This window comes from Neoarius graeffei, chromosome 12, assembly GCF_027579695.1.
Source record: "Neoarius graeffei isolate fNeoGra1 chromosome 12, fNeoGra1.pri, whole genome shotgun sequence".
Classification (NCBI taxonomy): Eukaryota; Metazoa; Chordata; class Actinopteri; order Siluriformes; family Ariidae; genus Neoarius; species Neoarius graeffei.
In genome coordinates this window covers 82863092-82882978 of record NC_083580.1, presented here as the reverse complement: position 1 = coordinate 82882978, position 19887 = coordinate 82863092, and the positions used below count along the sequence as shown (strand labels likewise).

Genomic DNA, 19887 nt, shown 5'->3' with positions numbered 1-19887 from the left:
CAGCCAGTTTAGCGCTTGTTTTGCCACTCTAGTGGTGTTTTATTTTTGCCAGCCTTTTTTGAAAATATGAAAGTAGTATGTAGATGGCTGTCATGTTACAGCTTGTTTTTATTTTGTTCCACATACAGACAGTCTGTTGCAGAGTTGCAGGAGAAGGATCTGCCAGAGTTAAAGAATAAACTGCAGGGTGTCAACCGTGAAATAGAGAAATTGAAGAGAGACATTGAGGAGCAGGAGAGTCTGCTGTCTCTGTTGATGTCTGAGGAGGACACGGCCAAAGCCTGCCTACAGGACATTTCCCTCATGGATCGCTACCAGGTCTGAGGTCACTCTGAGCTTATAAAATCAATTTATCGTGTTTCAGTAATTGCAGTAAATATTCTGTGGTTTTCTCTGGTGTAATTTCAGCTCATTGTTAGATGTTATGTATTTAATTATTTTATGTGTAGTATTTTATATGTAAGTCCCACCCTGAAAGTAGTGTATTAATATATCACTGTCTGTACTTTTTACACAATACAAATTCTATTAATTAATATATTTAATACAACCATGTTTCCAAAAAAAGTCAAGATGCTGTTTAAACTGTAAATAAAAACAGAATGTAATGATTTGCAAATCGTGGACACTCGATGTTTCATTTAAAATGGTACAGTACAAAGGCAACATATCAGGTAGTAAAATGAAGAAATTTTTGAAGACATCGTCTGTGAAAACACTTCATTACTGCATCCACAAATGCAAGTTAAAACCAGATATAAACAATATCCAGAAACCCCGCCCCCTTCTCTGAGCCTGAGCTCTTTTACAATGGACTAAGGCAAAGTGGAAAACTGTCCTGAGGTCTGATGAATCAAAAGTAGAAATTCTTTTTAGAAATCATGGACCCCACGTCCTCCAGGCTAAAGAGGAGCGGGACCATCCGGCTTGTTGTCAGTGCACAGCTCAAAAGCATTCAGTGTCTGTGAGGGTATGAGGGGGCATTAGTGCACATGACATGGGTAGCTTGTATGTCTGGGAAGGCATCATTAATGCTGAATGATATAAACACGTTTCAGAGCAATATGCTGCCATCCAGACAAAATCTTTTTCAGGGAAGGCCTTCCTTCTTTCAGCAAGACAACACCAAACCGCTTTCTGCACATATTACAACTGCATGGTTCTGTAGTAAGAGTCTGGGCGCTAAACTGGCCTGCTGCAGTCCAGACCTGTCTCCCATTTAAAACATTTGGTGCATTATGAAGCGCAAAATACGACAAATGGCCCTTTTCCACTACCCTTTTTCAGCTCACTTCAGCTCGCTTCAGCTCACTTCAGCCCGACACGGCTCGCGTTTCGACTACCAAAAACCAGCACGACTCAGCTCGTTTCAGCCCTGCTTAGCCCCTAAAACTCGCACCGTTTTGGAGTGGGGCTGAAGCGAGCCAAACCGTGCCGACTGAGGTTGGGGGCGTGAGCAGACACTCCCCTGTGCACTGATTGGTGAGGAGGAGTGTCCTCACATGCCCACACACGCCCCGCGAGCGCGCTGGGATCTGTAAACACCGCAAACCCGGAAGAAGAATAATTATGAATTACGAGAATTTCTGAAGCCTTATGCGCCTCGCCTCATCTATACGCTCTTGCCAGTATCTGTTGGCGTTGTCGGTGACAACAAGCCACAGCACCGAGACCAGCAACACTAACGACTCCATGTCCTCCATGTTTATTGTTTACTATCCGGGTCGTGAGACTACCGCTGAAAAGCTCACTGAATCAGTGACATACAGAGCATCGTGGATGAGTTCGCGGAGCGCAAGGCTCGTTGTATGCCCTTCAAATAATGCGCGCAGTAGGCTATTGATGTTTTATTATGAGCCATGTACAGTATGTCGCCTAATGTTTTTTTGTTTCTGAGTTACATGTTCGTTTGAAGGACTTAATGTACAAACTAACATAGTTGCACCCCGTAGTGTTGAAATTGGTAAACACAGTGCATTCAGTGAGGTTTGCACCGCCCTCCTTTTATTTCTGACTCTTCCTGTCAGCGTTGCAACCTCTGAGCGCTCATTCGTATGCCCTTCAAATAATGTGCGCAGTATAGGCTATTGATGTTTTATTATGAGCCATGTACAGTATCCTAATGTTTTTTGTTTCTGAGTTACATGTTCGTTTGAAGGACTTGATGTACTAAATAACATAGTTGCACCCGGTAGTGTTGAAATTGGTAAACACCGCAGTTGCGGACATTTTGTAGCCTAAAATGATGTCATGATAAGCTTTAATAAAGGGCCCGGTCATTTGCCCCGCCCCCGGCCCGGCTCTGACTTGTTCCGCCACTGTCACTGATGTCACTGTTTGCGCTGCTTAACGGCATCACATGACGTCCACCCACTTTCGCTAACTCCACCCAATGTGTCCACCCACTTCCAGCCAGCACGGTTCAGCGCGGTTGTAGTCGAAATGCAACTCCAACAGCCCCACTCAGCTCGACTCGGCACGGCACGGCTCAGCCGCGTTTGTAGTGGAAAAGCGGCAAAAGGAGACCCCGAACTGTTGAGCAACTGAAACTGTATATCAGGCAAGAACGGGACAACATTTCTCTTTCAAAACTACAGCAATTGGTCTCCTCAGTTCCCAAACACTTACAGAGTGTTGTTAAATGTAGAGGTGATGCAACACAGTGGTAAACACGCCCCTGTCCCAACTTTTAAATGTTACTGACATCAAAATGAGCATGTATTTAAAGAAAAAAAAAGACAACAAAACGTCTGTTTCAACATTTGATATGTTGTCTTTGTACTATTTTCAATTAAATATTAGGGTTTCCATGATTTGTAAATCATCATCATTCTGTTTTTTAATTCCGGTTTACACAGCATCCCAACTTTTTTTGGAAATACGGTTGTATTATAATACAGTGAATGTGTTTGTGTCTGGGTGAATGTTACAGTGGCACTAAGAAGATTCAGATTGCTACCAATCAGTGATTTTTATAAACAAACCAGGCAACACTATGGCCTTTAAACCTTTATAAAACTCTTCGCAATGCAATCGTTTTGATACTTTGTTCAACTTTGGTTGCATTGTAGCTGGATCTGAAGGACGTGGAGAGGAAGATAGCACAGCATACAGCCAAGCTTCAGGGAGTGGACCTGAACCGCACAATGCAGCACGTCAGCCAAGAGAAACAGGAAGTCCAACATCGCCTTGATACCAGTATGAGCACTGAGCATTTAACACCAAATACACCTACGTGTGAACTGGACTAACTGATGGATTCTGCACAAATCAGAATAAAGACCTGAATTCATTATCAGTTTTTACATTTTTTTTTCCTCCATAAATCTCCACCATAACCTTCTGTCTACATGTACTGCAGAGTGCATTATTTCTAAAAGGAATGTGTATTTTCTGCTTTTTAGTGAGAGTTCCTTCACCTTGTTCTTGGTCTGAATGCAGGTTTCCACAGTGTCCTGTTCTTTATCATTCTGATGTGTTTTTGTTTCTGATCTCAGCCTGCAGTAAGATGGAGCTGAAACGCAAACTCATCCAGGACCAACAGGAGCAGATACAGGCCTTAAAGAGTAGTGTGAATGAGGTCTGTGCTGAAAAGCTTCAGGTTTCCAGTAACATGCAGAAGCAGCAGCAGCTGGAAGAGCAGTGTGTGGAGTTCAGTGCTGAAATTCAGGAACTGCACAGAGAAATACGGGTAGCGCTAGCTTCTCTTCCTGCTTCATGAAATACTCTGTCTTGTATTCAGGAGAAAGTTGAATGAAAGTGTTTGTTTTGTTCTAATAATTTTACCATTTGTGTGCTGTAGGATGCTAAAGAGCAGGTCTCTCCACTAGCCATCACTTTAGAGAAGCTCCAGCATGAAAAGCAGGATCTGATTGAGCGCAGAAAGCAGAAACAAAGTGAAGGCCAGGAGAAGGTGTGTAACTTTTCTGTTTATATACCATACCTACCATGTCAGTGTGGTGGTCAAGGTTATGCCATGTTTCATTTTTTTAAATGGTCCATGTACAGATGGATAATAAATTAATTGGGGCGGGGGAAGACAACATAAAGTAATATCACAGTATATGCAAGTAATATCACTACAAATGGCTCAGCTTTTCAGTTCTAGAGCGTCCTTGTTCACGTTCTCACTTTTTGCTGTTTTCAGTCTGTATTTATCTCTTCACTAGGCCTGATAAGAATTAGAAATGAATAAAAACAATGACGCTGATATAGAACGTGTATTCAGGTTTATTGTGTCCTCTTTATGTATTAAAACCAACAGTAGCCATTACATTTCAAATGATTAATATGTTTATTTGATTTATCATAGATTGATGCTATTAAAGAGAGAGTTAAAAATTTGGCCATTTTAGAAAGAGAAATTACCAAGTACATTGAAGAAGGCAAAGATGACTACAAGCAGGTACGAGATTCACTTCTCCCAGTGTTTTCTCTACTGTCACTTTCTGTTACTCTTAAATTCTCTTACATTTCCTATTTGTTTTTCTTTATTCAGCAAAAAGAGGCAGAACTTCAGGAGATAAATGTTCAGCTGGCTGAAGCTGAGAAACAACGAGAGAAAATCAACAAAGACATGGGCAATATCCGACAAGATATAGACACTCAAAAGGTACAGACTTTGTCTGATCATCCTCTTTCCTAATCTAATTCTCTAATCTCTACTTTCTCTAATCATCATCAATACAAATGGGTGGTGTGTGAGTCAGTGAAAGAGAAATGAGGTTTTAGTTTTGCTTCTTTCTTGCTCATAGGTCCAAGAGCGCTGGCTTCAGGATAATCTGACCCTGAGAAAGCGTGTGGAAGAGCTGAAGGAGGTCTGCAAGAGAAGAGAGGTCTTAATGAAGGAGATGGGCAACATGAAGGTCATAGAGCTGCGCAAGTAATTAGCTTTTATTCTTATTGTGTGGCTCTAATTGAATTTTTCTTAAATTATTTTTACCATTGTAGTGACTCACTTTACCACTGCATTGTAATGCTCTGTGTGTTGAGGCAGCGAGACAAAAAAGGTTTTGTTTCCTCACATTTTAGTTAAGTGTAGCTTAACCTGTCTTTTTGGGCTGTAAGTATAATTTCTTTTTATGAGTGGTATTGTAGCCAAGGTGGATGAAGTGAACGTTTTGTTTAAAAGGAGCAGAGGGAATTAAAATGTGGTCCATTATTTATTTGCCAGATTCCAGACTAGTGCCTCCATGTTTCAAACATTTCTTGTGTTGTATTTTGTTTGACCAGTGAGCGGCGGGAGTTGGAACGGAAGGTAGAGGACCTGAAGAATCAACGCAGTGTGGCTTTGGGACGACAGAAGGGCTTTGAGGAGGAGATCCTGCGTTTGCGCAAGGAACTTCGTGAGGATCAGTACTGCCAGGCTGAAGAGAGCTTCCGGAACAAGATGATAATCATGAGGACCACTGAGCTGGCGAACAAGGACCTGGACATCTACTATAAAGCACTAGACCAGTAAGTGATTGGTGAATAGTCTGTTAAAGCCTCCTGGGTAGATGCCCGAATAAACTATACTTGGACCGCCATGCTCGAGTCGAGCAGCAGTGAAGTGAATACAGCTGAGGTCAGAACTTTAAATACAGGGACATGAATGTCATGGTAATATTGGGCTTTCAGTGATTTCTTTGAACTGTTCAATTTCTGTGGCAGAATGGTCGTATAACATCTTTAATAGGAAAAAAAATAATTTGGTGCATAAGTTTCAATCTATTTGGTGTTTTTCTGAAACCAGCACGGTCAGGATTATACATACAGCCACCTAATATTTGGTTAAAGGTCCCTTAGCACGTTTCACCTCGACCAGACGCTTTTGCAAGCCATCAACAAGTTCAGTTAAATTCAGGGTTTCCCATACATAGACCATTGTGTGGCGCAGCGCCACACAATGGATTCCTAGCGCCACACAATCAGACTCGCGATTTTTGAAAAAAAAAAAAAATCCGTTGCGCTAATTAAAAATAACGCAGCCTTCCCGATTCGCCTTCCGACCGCTTATTTTAAAAGGTAGCCTACGTCGTGCTCGTGATGAGCTTTATCATAGCCTTCTTGGCTTACAGGAAACGGAAATCCCTGAGTCAGGCTATAAACCAATTTTGATGCAGACAGCAGCAGCTTTACATGAGGAACCGGCCTTATTGCATTATCCCGGTTATCCCGCTTCAGCAATGACTTCCCTTACAATAGGGCGCTGGAGGTTTTTTTCAGGAAGCCACGCAGAATTAAATGTTCTGATAGGGCATGCAGGCTTTGCACCAATTAGGGTAATGCTTTCTCATTATTGTTAGTTGCCTTGGTGTTACCTTAAGTGGTTTCTTACATCTAATTATGATATTTTATTCTTATTTTGTTGTTACATTATACTATTTATTTCATTTTAGTATTGGTTGAGGTAAGTGTTGAGTTCAATTTAAAATAAAAACCTCCAGCTTGTTTTTTGCAATTTATTCCTTGAATGTCAACTAAAGAATGATTGAAAGATTGCCACCAAAAAGGCAAAAAACTAAGGTAAAAACCAGAGGTGCACCGATTGACCAGCTGCTGATCGGAATCGGCCGATTTTCACGTGATCGGCCATGACCGGCGACCGGCCGGGCAAAATTAAAATATGCCGATTTTCTGCCGATCAAAACTTGTGTATCACAGAGATGAAAGTGGAAATACTCGTAATTCGCAACTAAAAAGACTGCAGCTCCACTGGCAGCTTGAACATGCTTTCTAGTGCGATTGTGTTGCGCTTGCGCAGAGCAGTGTCAGTCCTGCGCGCCTAACGAGCTCCGGCGCGCGCTGTTAACAACAACAACAACAAAAAAAATCACTATATTTGGATATCCAAATATAGTGAATTTTTTTTTGTGCCAGATATTGGATGTGAAAAGAAGAAAATGTTTGTGGTTGTGTGAATTTCCCAGTACAGGAATTAATACATTAGCCTCTTACCAAACATCTAGTTAGATTTGTACAAAGAGAGAGAAAAAAATGTCTTTTTGTTTGTTTTACAGCCTTGGTTGCACTTGATTCCATTGGAAATTACTCTACAAATACACATTTGACAAAGATGATAGAATGGCTATGGTATAAGTATGACTGGAAATTATTTTTGTATTTTGATACTGAATGAAGAAATGGGTTGTTCTATAAGGCATACGTTTTCAAATCTAAATAGGCTTATGAAAGTGTGTTCCATAGCAGTAGGCAAATAATATATGAGGGGAAAGTTGTTTTTGTGCCAGATATTGGATGGGAAAAGAAAAAAATGTTTGTGTGAATTTCCTATTTCAGGAATTAATATGTTAATACCAAACATGAAGAAAGATTTTACAAAGAGCAATGTCTTTTTGTTTGTTTTCAACCTTTGAGGTGTTTTTATTACTGAATTATATACTGAATTTATTACTGAAAATCTGGCAGAATGTTCTATTAAAGAAAAGATAAAAAGAAAATAGTCTTTGTGTGTGCTGTGAAGTGGTTTGAAAAAAAATGAAATCAGAATCGGCCAAAATCGGTATCGGCAGGTCACACTCCGTGGAAAATCGGAATCGGCCCAAAAAATTGCAATCGGTGCATCTCTAGTAAAAACTAAACTTTAACTTCAATGTTGGTGAGTAATTTTCATAAATTTAAAAGACAGGTTTTCCACCAACATCAAGCCCAGCAAACTAATGGCCTGCCCTGTAATGTAAAGTTGGGTTAAGGAATGAAACCAGGCAGGGTTCTGGGAAAAATTGTTTTAGCTGTCTTCTCTTAAAGAACTTAAAAGAATTTAAATTGAACTGAATAATCTCAAATGCTTCTTGTAGCTTTAAAATAGTCCCAGCAGGTGACTCTGAAGAAAAATACTGTGTGTTTGAACACCGCCCGCTGTAAACACCTTGCATTATACACCCCAATGACCGACTCCACCGACCGCCACGACACCACCGCGCACGATTCCCTCATCGGCACAGTGGAGCACCACAAATTGCTACCTGGTCTGTGGGAAACACTGAAATTTGTGGAATGGATCTGACTTTTAAGCACAGTTAATGTACTAGTGCATCTCAAACAGTTAGAGTATTGTGAGGTTTTTTTTTTTGTAATTTATTTTGAAAAGGTAAACTTTCATATCTTCTGTGTTCATGACATGTAAAGTGAAATATTTCAAGGCTTTTTTGTTTTAATTTTGATCGTTATGGCTTATAGCTCATGAAAATCAGAAATCCAGTATCTCAGGTTATTAGAATGTAGATAAATCAAAAACGATTTACAATACAGAAATGTCCAACTTGTGACAAGTGTGTTCATTTACACCCTCCGTACTCGATCGGGACTCCTTTACCATGAATTACTGTATCAATGCAGTATGGCATGGAGGCGATAAGCCTGTGGCACTGCTGAGGTGTTCTTGAAGGCCATGCTGCTTTGATAGTGGTCTTCAGCTCGTCTGTATTTTTGGGTCGGGTGTTTCTCATCTTCCTCTTGACAGTAGCCCATAGATTCTCTCTGGGGTTCAGGTCTGGCGAGTCGGCTGGCCAGTCAAGCGCAGTAATATCAGGGTCCGCAAACCATTTGGTGGTAGTTTTGGCACTGTGGGTAGGTGCTAAGTCCTGCTGGAAAAGGAAATCGGCGTCTCCATAAAGCTGGTCAGCAGATGGAAGCATGAAGTGCTCTAAAATCTCCTGGTAGATGCTGCATTGACTTTGGACTTGATAAAACACAGTGGACCAACACCAGCAGATGACATGGCAACCCAAATCATCACAGACTGTGGAAATTTCACACTGGACTTCAAACCCCTTGGATTCTGAGCCTTTCTCCTCTTCGTCCAGACTCTAGGATGTTGATTTCCAAATGAAATGCAAAATTTACTTTCATCTGAAAAAAGGACTTTGGACCACTGAGCAACAGTCCAGTTCTTTCTCTCCTTAGCCCAGGTAAGACGCTTCTGACGCTGTCTCTGGTTCAGGAGGAGTTTGATATTAGGAATGGGACAGTTGTAACCCCTTTCCTGAAGACATCTGTACGTGGTGGCTCTTGATGCACCAACACCAGCCTCAGTCCACTCCTTGTGAAGCTCTCCCAAGTTCTTGAATGGACTTTTCTTGACAATGCTCTCAAGGCTGTGCTCATCCCTGTTGCTTGGGCACCTTTTCCAGCCACCCTTTTCAGCAATGACCTTCTGTGGCTTTCCCTCCTTTGTACTGTTTTACTCAAACTTGAAATGAAATATTCTCATATTTTGAGATTATTTTTTTTTGTGCTGTAGGCCATAATTATCAAAATTAAAATAGAAAAATGCTTAAAATGTTTTGTGTGTAATGAGTCTAGAGTATATTAAATCTCACTTTTTCTAAATAACTTGATGGAAAAATATTCCACTTTTTCAGGATATTCTAATTGTTTCAGATGCACTAGTATTTTCGATAGGGTTGAGGTCAGGACTTGTTTTAAGCTGAATGTTCTACTTTATCCACAACCAGCTCTGATGTGTGTTTGGGGTCATTATCCTGTTGGAATTAGGGATGCAAATTATCGATTAATTCATTAATCATTAGTTGATTGACCTTATCGATCGATTTACGATTAATTGATAAGTGGCGTTTTTCACCTGAATTTCAGTCTTTCAATTGGGTCTTTAAGAATATAAGCTATAGTATTCATAACACTGAGTTAAAAAAATATTATATTATTATTGTTATATTATTATATTCCTCAATTAATTATTCATTAGTTAAAAAGCAGACAAATGTATTGATGCTGAATAACAAAATACATTCTTTATTGAAAATGAATTGAGGACTGGCTCAGTTGTTGCACTTGAAACATTAGAAATCTGGGAAGGAACAGAAGAAATTGAATAGAGAGCCAAACAGAATATTATTTAGCCTATATATTATGAAGAAACTGTGAATCCAGGCTATTATTTAGGAAATCCTCAACATTTCTGTTGAACTAAAACATCAACAATATTTCTCTCCCTTAATCTGTGAAGGGTTACAGTAAAATAAAATGAAAACTTCACAGGGTCCCTAGACACAGCATAAAACATTACAGGGCCTCAAACCAGAACAATCAATTTAAGAAATTATAAAATCATGTTAGCCTTTCCTGTCTGAATGTTGCCATACAACTCATAGCAGAGCTGGACCTAGAACCATATATTTTTGTTGAAGAATATGAGCATGTTAACGTGGTCAAGAGTAAGGCGTGTACGCAGCCTGTTGACAGTGAGGCCAGCTGCTGAGAATACACGTTGTGATGAGACTGATGTGCCTGGTATGCACAAATACCATCGTGCTAGATTTGCCAGCCTCGGAAACCTCCCTTCATTAACTTTCCACCAGCCTATGGGATCAGAGTCAAGAATTGGAGAGGGGTCCTTTAGATACATTTCCACTTCGCTCTCCACGTCACCGTCGCGGGCACTGGAATAGGTATCACCCAGGAGTAGACTCATAGCAGACGTAGGCCTATGTCCCTGATGCGCAGCTTCCTGGACATCAGTGCTCCCCTCGTTTCTCGCAGTGGCTGCACCTGCGGGTGTGGAGCTCTCATGTTCTACTGAAGCCAGTGCAAGCAGTTTGGAATGAGCAGAAATCCTACTTGCTGGACGTAGAAATCCCAGGTGTTTATGCCGAGGGTCAAGCATGGTTGCAATCATTGGGGTTGATGATGTGAGGTCATCAGACTCAACCTGTTTAAATAAAAACGGTAAAATGAATAATATTAATGACATTATTATTATTATTATTATTATTATTATTATCATTATTGCTGCTGTTGTATTTTATTATTATTATTATAGATAGATAGATAGATAGATAGATAGATAGATAGATAGATAGATAGATAGATAGGCTAATTAATGGATACATACCTTCATGCGTTCACCCAGCGAATCTCGCACTTTTGACTTGAATTCCGCCACTTTTTGGCTGTCACCGTCTGCAACATTGAGATGCTTGTTGATTAGACTGAACGCGATGGGGTACGTGTTTGATATGGACACCTTGGACTCAGTAGACATGACTGTAGTGGCACACTTCAGAGCTCCCAACACCGGTCCCATGTCCTCCATCAGCTGCTAGTAGTCGTCTCTTAACTCCAGCGTCCTCGCATCTGTCAGCTTTGTCACGGACCGGTCTGACAACACGGCACACACGGCCCACCGCTGTTCAACCAGGCGCTCGAACATGTCGCAGACCGAATTCCACCTGGTTTTACAGGATTGGATGAGGCAATGAGGTGGAAGCCGCATTTGGTGTTTTTTCTTCGAGGGCTTTGGTTGCGACTGTGCTGTGGTGGAAGTGTTTCACCAATCTTCCCGCTGCCACTATTGCTCTGCTCACACCAGCAGCAGTAAATCCGTCATTGACTGCAAGGTTTAGGGTATGTGCAAAGCATGCAACTGATTTCCAGCTGACTCGTGTGGGGTTGTTAGCTTGGACAATGTTTCTAGCATTGTCGTGAACACACGCTGTAACGCGACCAGAGAGTCCCCATGTCTCCACAACATCATTGAGCTTGTCAGCTAAATTGTCAGCTGTGTGTCTATCCGACATCTCATCTCATCTCATTATCTGTAGCCGCTTTATCCTGTTCTACAGGGTCGCAGGCGAGCTGGATCCTATCCCAGCTGACTACGGGCGAAAGGCGGGGTTCACCCTGGACAAGTCGCCAAGTCATCACAAGGCTGACACATAGACACAGACAACCATTCACACTCACATTCACACCTACGCTCAATTAATGCCGCTTTTCCACTACAAACGCGGCTGAGTCGGGCTGAGCCGTGCCGTGCTGAGTCGGGCTGAGCGGGCCTATTGAAGTTGCATTTCGACTACAACCGCGCTGAACCGCGCTGGCTGGAAGTGGGTGGACACATTGGGTGGAGTTAGCGAAAGTGGGTGGACGTCACGTGATGTCGTTAAGCAGCGCAAACAGTGACATCAGTGATCTTTTAAGCGGTAGTCTCACGACCCGGTTAGTAAACAATAAACATGGAGGACATGGAGTCGTTAGTGTTGCTGGTCTTGGTGCTGTGGCTTGTTGTCATCGACAACGCCAACAGATACTGGCAAGAGCATATAGATGAGGCGAGGCGCATAAGGCTTCAGAAATTCTCGTAATTCGTAATTCTTCTTTTTCCGGGTTTACGGTGTTTACAGATCCCAGTGTGCTCGCGGGGCGTGTGTGGGCATGTGAGGACACTCCTCCTCACCAATCAGTGCACAGGGGAGTGTCTCCTCACGCCCCCAGCCTCACTCAGCTCGGTTTGGCTCGCTTCAGCCCCACTCCAAAACCATGCGAGTTTTGGGTGCTAAGCAGGGCTGAAGCGAGCTGAGTCGTGCTGTTCTAAGGTAGTCGAAACGCGAGCCGTATTGGGCTGAAGTGAGCTGAAGCGAGCTGAAAAAGGGCCATTAGAGTCACCAGTTAACCTAACCTGCATGTCTTTGGACTGTGGGGGAAACCGGAGCACCCGGAGGAAACCCACGCAGACACGGGGAGAACATGCAAACTCCGCACAGAAAGGCCCTCGCCGGCCCCGGGGCTCGAACCCAGACCTTCTTGCTGTGAGGCGACAGCGCTAACCACTACACCACCGTGCCGCCTCTATCCGACATGTTAGTCGTAATAAGGACTGCTGACTTTAGCTGCCAGTTCTCGTCAATATAGTGGCACATTACGGTAATGTAACTTTCTGTTGTTAGAGCCGTCCAACAGTCTGTTGTTAGTGCCACAGTAGCCGTAGTCAACATTGTTTTTAGCTCACTTTTCTTTTTTTTCGTAGCGAGCTTCAAGGCGGGAGGTTACTGTTGCCCTTGAAGGGATATTGTACCCTGGCTCTAGGAACCTAATGAGCTCCTGAAATCCTGCACTGGCAACTGTGCTGAGTGGCATCAAATCTCTCTCAATCATGCTACATATCCTCTCTGTAATGCCCTCCGTCCTCCGATCATCACACGCGCGCCGTCCCAGTGCAGCTGTGATTGTAGGTTGGTCTGGTGCACTCGCGCCTTGCAGGACAGCCGCATGCACGTTGTTGAGATGGTAACTGAGTGAAGTAGTAGAACTGTTGTATTTAAATACTGCATTGCACAGAGAACATTTGGCTTCTTTCCAGGAATCAACTAGTTTGAAATGGTTCCATACCGCACTTCTTTTTGACCACTTCATGGTTAGTTTTCACCTCTGGTCTTTCTCGCGAGATGGGTTAACATCTCGTGTTCACATTCAAGTAAGTGCAGTAGCGCCCTCTGGCGATTAATTGCAATTAATTTATTTTGTTCAACCAACGTCTTGATCGACAATTAATTTTTATTTATTTATTTATTTTTATTTTATTTATATTGATCCACATCAGCTTCCCCTTCACAGAAGGGTGCTGTTCTCCCTGTGGTCAAACTTACAATTCCTTAAATTTTTTTAATATAGACATGCATTTTTACAGACTGTACAAACAAAAACATAAAATAAAAACAAAAAACAAAAGAGGAAATAAATTTGTTTCAAATATGTTGGTCTCATCAATTAGTCATCGTACCACATATCCTATTTATAGAGGAATAGAAAATAATCATATATTTTGAGTAAACAAATACAGTTTTAATTTAATTTTAAAAACTTTCTCATTTACTTCATTAATCAAAAAACAGGGTAAAGAATTCCATGCTAACATTCCTCTATAATGCAGTGTTCTCTGCCCAGCCCCTGTTCTATACGCAGGCAACAAAAATCTTCTCTGTACTGAATGTCTTGTAAAGTATGTATGTATATTACTAGAAAACATCAAAGATTTAAACAAAGTAACAGGACGCTTTGTCATAATTACATTTCTTACAAAACTAAGAAGAGTGTGATGTAACCTATCTTTAACTGGTAACCAATTCAATGTTTTTAACATATCAGACACTCTTGTTCTGAAAGAACAATTGAGCACTATACGTGCAGCTTTGTTTTGCGCAACCTGTAACCTTTGAAGATTATTTTCTGATGTGTTTGACCATATTACAGTACAATAGTCCATCTGAGATAGAACCACAGCCTGCATTAATTGCTTAACAAAGCATCCTGGTAAATATTTTCTACAGTATCTAATTGCAGCCATTCCTCTACCCATTTTCTTCACCATTTCATTTACATGACTCGTCCACGACATTCTACTATCAATCAACACACCAAGTAATTTCACTTCTGTGACCTGTTCTATTGTTTTATCTATTTTTACATTCAGTTTTGATTCTACTCTCCCTCCCCGTTTAGAGGACAATACTATACATTTTGTTTTGTCAACATTTAGAACCAATTTATTTAAATTAACCCATTTCCTTATCAATACAAGCTCATCATTTAGGATTTTTTCTAACTCATTTGATGTTGAAGCCGCTACATAAATAGTAGAGTCATCTGCATACATAGTAATGGACGACTGTTGTAAAATTAAAGGTAAATCATTAGTAAATATAGAAAATAATAATGGCCCTAAACAACTCCCTTGTGGAACTCCACAATTCATCTCTCTAACATCTGAAAAACCACCATTAAAATACACACAATATTTCCTATTATTAAGGTAACTACTTATCCAGGCAACAGAACCTTGATCAAAGCCATAACAATGTAACTTATTCACCAATAATCTATGGTCAAGAATATCAAACGCTGCACTAAAATCTAATAAAACAGAACCAACTATCTTACCTACATCTATTTCTTTCAACCATTCATCGGTCATTTCAGTGAGTGCAGTAGCTGTGGAGTGCCCCTTTCTATATGCATGTTGATGTACTGTATTCAAATCATTTGTACAGAAATAATATTGTATTTGCTCATAAGCTATTCTTTCCATAATTTTGCTTAACAAAGGTAAAATACTTATTGGCCTACTATTCTTCCCTGAGAAGATCTCTTTATTATTCTTGGGCAGTGGAATAATCTTAGCTATCTTCCAATCCGCAGGGCAAATTGATTTTTCAAAACTTAAATTAATTATATAACAAATGGGAATAGCCACAACATCAGCAACAGGTTTAAGCAACCTTGCATCCAAATTATCAATACCAGCTGGTTTATTCTTACTCGATCTAATACATTGTTCAACAGTAGACACTTGAACTTTATCAAAGTGAAAAATACAACTTTTATTCTTCATAACTTTATTTATGATAAGTTTGGATGCAAATTCTAATCCTCCATCATTTACTGCCATCCCATTATTTAACTTCTGAATTTTATCTCTAAAAAACATACTCAAATAATTTGCTATATCTACTGGTTTAGTGATAAAATTGCCCTCTGCCTCTAAAAATGATGGTATGGATCTGCCCGTCTTCCCCATTAGCTGATTTAGAATGTTCCAAGTAGCCTTACTGTCTATACTTATCATGTTAATCCTTTTATGATAATACACTCTCTTCTTATTTTTATTTAACATCGTTACAAAGTTTCTAAGTTTACGATACTTACTCCATTCTTGTTCACCACCAGTTTTTACTGCTTCTATTTTGGCTCTATCCCTTTCTTTCATATATGCTTTAAGTTCTTGATCTAGTTCTTGATTCTTAATTGTAAGTCGATTAATTGTTGACATCCCTAGTTGGAATGCACAACTGGGTCCAAGTTTCTGATGGTCTGAGGATATGCTGAAGAATTCTGAGGCAGTCCTCCTCCTTCATTATTCCATCCACTTTGTGCAATGCACCAGTTCCACTAGCACCAAAACAGCCTCAGAGAATGATGCTGCCACCACCATGCTTAACAGTTGGTACAGTGTTCCTCTATCTCTGGTCATTGTGGCTAAACAACTCAATCTGTATCTCATCTGACCATAAAACTTTCCTCCAGAAGGCTTTTTCTTTGTCCATGTGGTCAGCTGCAAACTTTAGTCCTTCTTGAAGGTGTGGATTTTGGAGCTGGAGCTTCTTTCCTGGGCAGCAGCCTCTCAGTCCATGGTGATGTAAAACTCTCCTGACTGGAGACAGCGACATTGGTGTTCCAGAAGCTTAGAGTTCTTGGTAGGCCTGTGCCTTGGTTGTTCCTGGATTGTTCCTGACCATCCGAACCAGCTGAGGGGGACAGTTTGGGTCTACTTCCAGCAAAGTGACTTGGCGAAGTGTCTAAATTGTACTTTTGTTTAGAAATGGCTCCAATGGGTAAATCTAGGATTCTCTTTCTCAGATCTGCACTAAGTTCCTTGGACTTTTCCACTGTACTGTGTGTTGGCAAATCTAAGGAGTCAAAAATAAACCCTTGTCAAACAAACCCTTTTTATGCTGTGCACAGAGAAGCTACCAGCTGTAGTCAATCATCACTAACAGGAAGTTAAGAGGTCTCGGCAGGTTAAGACATTTTGCAACTTTCAACACCACTGAATTAATCATCTAAGTCGGTGTATGTAAATTTTTTGACCCAGTATGTATAATTGTGATCCTGTGTTGATTTCAGAAAACCCAAAATGAATTAAAACTTGCGCACCAATTTTTTTTAAATTAAAGATGCATGTTGTACAATCATTTCTGGCACAGAAAAAGTACAGGTCAAAGAGATCACTGAAAGCCCAAAATTACTATGAAGTTCATGTCCCTGTATGTAAACTTCTGACTGTAACTGAATAGATGCTTTAACTGCTCAGTAACAAAAAGCTGAATAATAAAGGTTATTACTACAATTAGTTAAGCAAGTTAAAAACTGAAATTTCTTTTTTGCTCACAATTGTTTTCTTCACTGTCCTTTCACTATGACTATTCTTTTTCCTTTATTTCTTATTCTCAAGAAAAGACAGAACATTAAGTAAAAAAAAAGGGTAACGGTAAATAAAAGTAACTGCTACACAACTGCATTTAAGTCAAATAATAAACTCCTTATCTAATCCACTGCTCAAGTGAAAGGTCCAGTGTGTTTGCCCAGAGGTTCATGTAATATGGCTAAAAGCTGTAGCTAACCTATTTTAACTTAAAAGTACAAGGAGTTAATTTTATGCATTAATAGACATATGGAAAATAAATGAGAACTTGAACTCTTAGCAGGAGAGGACTTCATGTAGCTGGGATCTTTATCAACTGGTACGGTCTCTGGAAGTGAAACGTTTGCGTGCGAGGTGAAAAAGGCCTTTTGTCTCATGTTTAGCCTGAGAGCTCTGGTGATGCGTGTCTAAATATGGAGTGACCTGTATTTTGCTGACAGACTGAGCAACTTAAATTTGTGTTTGTAGATTAATCTTTATGCTCCTGTTTGTCTCAAGAGTTTCTTAGTTTACAGTCTTGTTTATAGATACCAGTGATCTTATTAACAAAAAATGGAGTATTTGGCTTGTTGTATTTCTGTTTTGTCAAAGATCTGAATAGTTTTGTTGGATTTTGTGGTTGAACAAGGAGAAGCTTTTGTTGTTTGATTTTATTAAAACTAAAATATTGCTAGATATAAAATGCTCCTGAGATTATATCTGCTCACTGTCAGTCCCATGACGCTCTGTTACCAGCGGAGGATGATAAATTATGCACAGCAGGGAGACTTCAGTCAATAATTGTATGTAGGTGTACCTAAAGAAAGTATGCATGCACGTACGCACGCACGCACTGGAATATCCCTGCAATATCATGATTAGTGACACGGAGGGCAGTGAGTCATCTCTACTTTCTCAAAGTAAAATAAAAGCACAAGCTGTGTCCATGATGTCATAGTATTCAGATTTCATGATAAGCGCAAACCCCGAGAAAAAGTAAGAACCTAGAAATGAATCATGTAGATAGGTGTTTGTTTATTTAAAAATAAAATCAAGATGCTACCCTCAAAGGTTTAGGAATAAAGTGGACGTGAAGCACTAGCTAAGTTGGAGACAAGCCTACTATTATGGTTTATTGATGGACTGATTTATTAATTGGATTATTTTTAAAACGTATAATAGCTACTATTATTAAAAGGGAATGCTTAAGTAGGCTTAATTAAAACCACTTACTGCAATACTGCAAAAGATAACCCTCAGTGAAAACGTTCCTCTAGTTTGCTGTGATGACATTCACATTTTACAGATTTCTGCTGTGTCGTTTAATCCAGTGCACCACTCACGGCTGAATAGTGTGTTCATGTGGAGGAGAGAGGAGCGGGGTTCTTCCTCCAGGTTGTTCGCGTCCACCATATCATCAGTCGATTTGATGGTGGTAGATTTATTGTCCGAGATGAATAAACGTGGTGATGTTCACTGTTGGAAGTGAGGTTGTTTGTGAATAAGCAGAGAAGAGTGCACAGCCAGACTAAGAGAGTGTCTGAAATGTGATCAGATGTTTTCCACACAATGTTCATAATTAAATGGTTGAGAAAATATAAAAAAAATTGAGTATGGTTTATGTTTATCTTTGAATTTTCTCTGAATGCAAGCGTTTCATCTTTGGCATGAACTTTGGGCGTGAAAGCTGAATGTGAGCGTGCTGACTGGTCACAGACCTTATTTGGGGATTTGTCTTACTTGGTTTTGGTAAGAGATCAGTCTAATAAACCACAAATGTACAAACACTTGAGTTAATATTTGCATTCAGCTGAACGCATTTCCTTTCAGACCTTTATCGTGCATGACCTTTATTATAGCCTGAGGTCCATATAAATCACCGAGTTTGAATACAAACTTTATTTCCCGTTATTAAAAGTTATGTATTTACACACATTCACTGTATAACTGAAAGGATATTGATGCAAGCAGCCAACCACTTGCCTGTGCAGCTTTTCTTATCTGCTCAGCTCATCACATTCTCATGATGATAAGCATCGGTGTGCTATCTATCTGTGATGGGAAAGACCAGGCTCAGATTGTTTCAGTCTGAAATACTTCTAGTGTGAACCTTTTTTTGAATATTTTGTTTTGTGTAAAATGCATTAGTCTCGTTAACAACATATGAAGCAACATGCGTGTGTAGAATAATTTGTATTTTTCGATATTTTAAGAGTCTCTGCATATCCATTTTTACAGAACAATCATGAAGTTTCACAGTATGAAGATGGAAGAGATCAACAAAATCATTCGAGACCTGTGGCGGAGCACATACCGTGGACAAGGTCTTCTACAGCAAAATAACTTCACTTGGTGGACTTTAGTTCTGATAGATTAGCAGTCGTGAAAATCGCTCTTCATTTTATGTATAGCTAAATACGTGAACCACAAACATTTTCTTTAACTTGAATAAATGATCTAATTCATATCTGAAGCGTTAAATGCCAGAAAAGACCTGTTAAGGTAAACATGCTCTCTTGTGGACATCATCCAAATGTCTTCTCTATGCGTGATTGTTTCATCCCAGATATTGAGTACGTGGAGATCCGTTCTGACGTGGATGAAAATGCCTCTGCTGGTACAAAGAGACGAACCTACAACTACAGAGTGGTCATGGTCAAAGGAGACACAGCCTTAGACATGCGAGGACGCTGCAGTGCAGGACAGAAGGTGCGTCAGTGTTATACTTTTAAAGATGTTAGAATTTAGTCTAAATCAATATTGAACGTGTTTGAAAGCTTATAAAAAGCTAATCTGTAACCTAGGGCTGCACGATTACGGAAAAAATGATAATCACGATTATCTTGATCAAAATTTGTAATCGCGATTATTAATCACGATTATTCTTGATGTTAGGGAAATCACTTAAATTTTATTTCACTATATTCAAACAAACAATATGAACAGCTTTCAGTGCAGAATGAAATTTAAAAGAGAAATTCTGATTTCCAAATGACCAATAAATGAAATTTATCCAAGAAATTACCAAAGGATGAAGGAACTGAAAACTCAATTGCAACAATTACATAGCATTATACTGAGGCCTACAAGTTTTTAGCTAGAAAGAGCAGCCTATCAGCATGCTCTGGCTTTAAACATGAGCGCAGGCAGGTCACAGCATTGCCTCCAGCGCTAAATAGTCTGTTGTT

The 19887-nt window shown here is 40.1% G+C and overlaps 1 protein-coding gene across 4 annotated transcripts in view; it reads left to right on the top strand.

Moving 5' to 3' along the window:
- The window catches only part of rad50 (RAD50 homolog, double strand break repair protein), a 75369-nt gene that overhangs the window by 43500 nt on the left and 11982 nt on the right, over positions 1-19887 (top strand). For 3 of the 4 annotated variants that reach the window (XM_060936583.1, XM_060936582.1, XM_060936584.1), the window contains exons 15-24: positions 129-318; positions 3072-3198; positions 3498-3691; positions 3803-3913; positions 4313-4405; positions 4499-4612; positions 4755-4882; positions 5233-5457; positions 18938-19023; positions 19266-19408. In XM_060936583.1, the coding sequence (XP_060792566.1) occupies positions 129-318; positions 3072-3198; positions 3498-3691; positions 3803-3913; positions 4313-4405; positions 4499-4612; positions 4755-4882; positions 5233-5457; positions 18938-19023; positions 19266-19408 (1411 nt within the window). Of the gene's footprint in view, positions 1-128; positions 319-3071; positions 3199-3497; positions 3692-3802; positions 3914-4312; positions 4406-4498; positions 4613-4754; positions 4883-5232; positions 5458-18937; positions 19024-19265; positions 19409-19887 lie in introns of those variants that run through there. The other variant, XM_060936585.1, reaches the window with a different exon arrangement.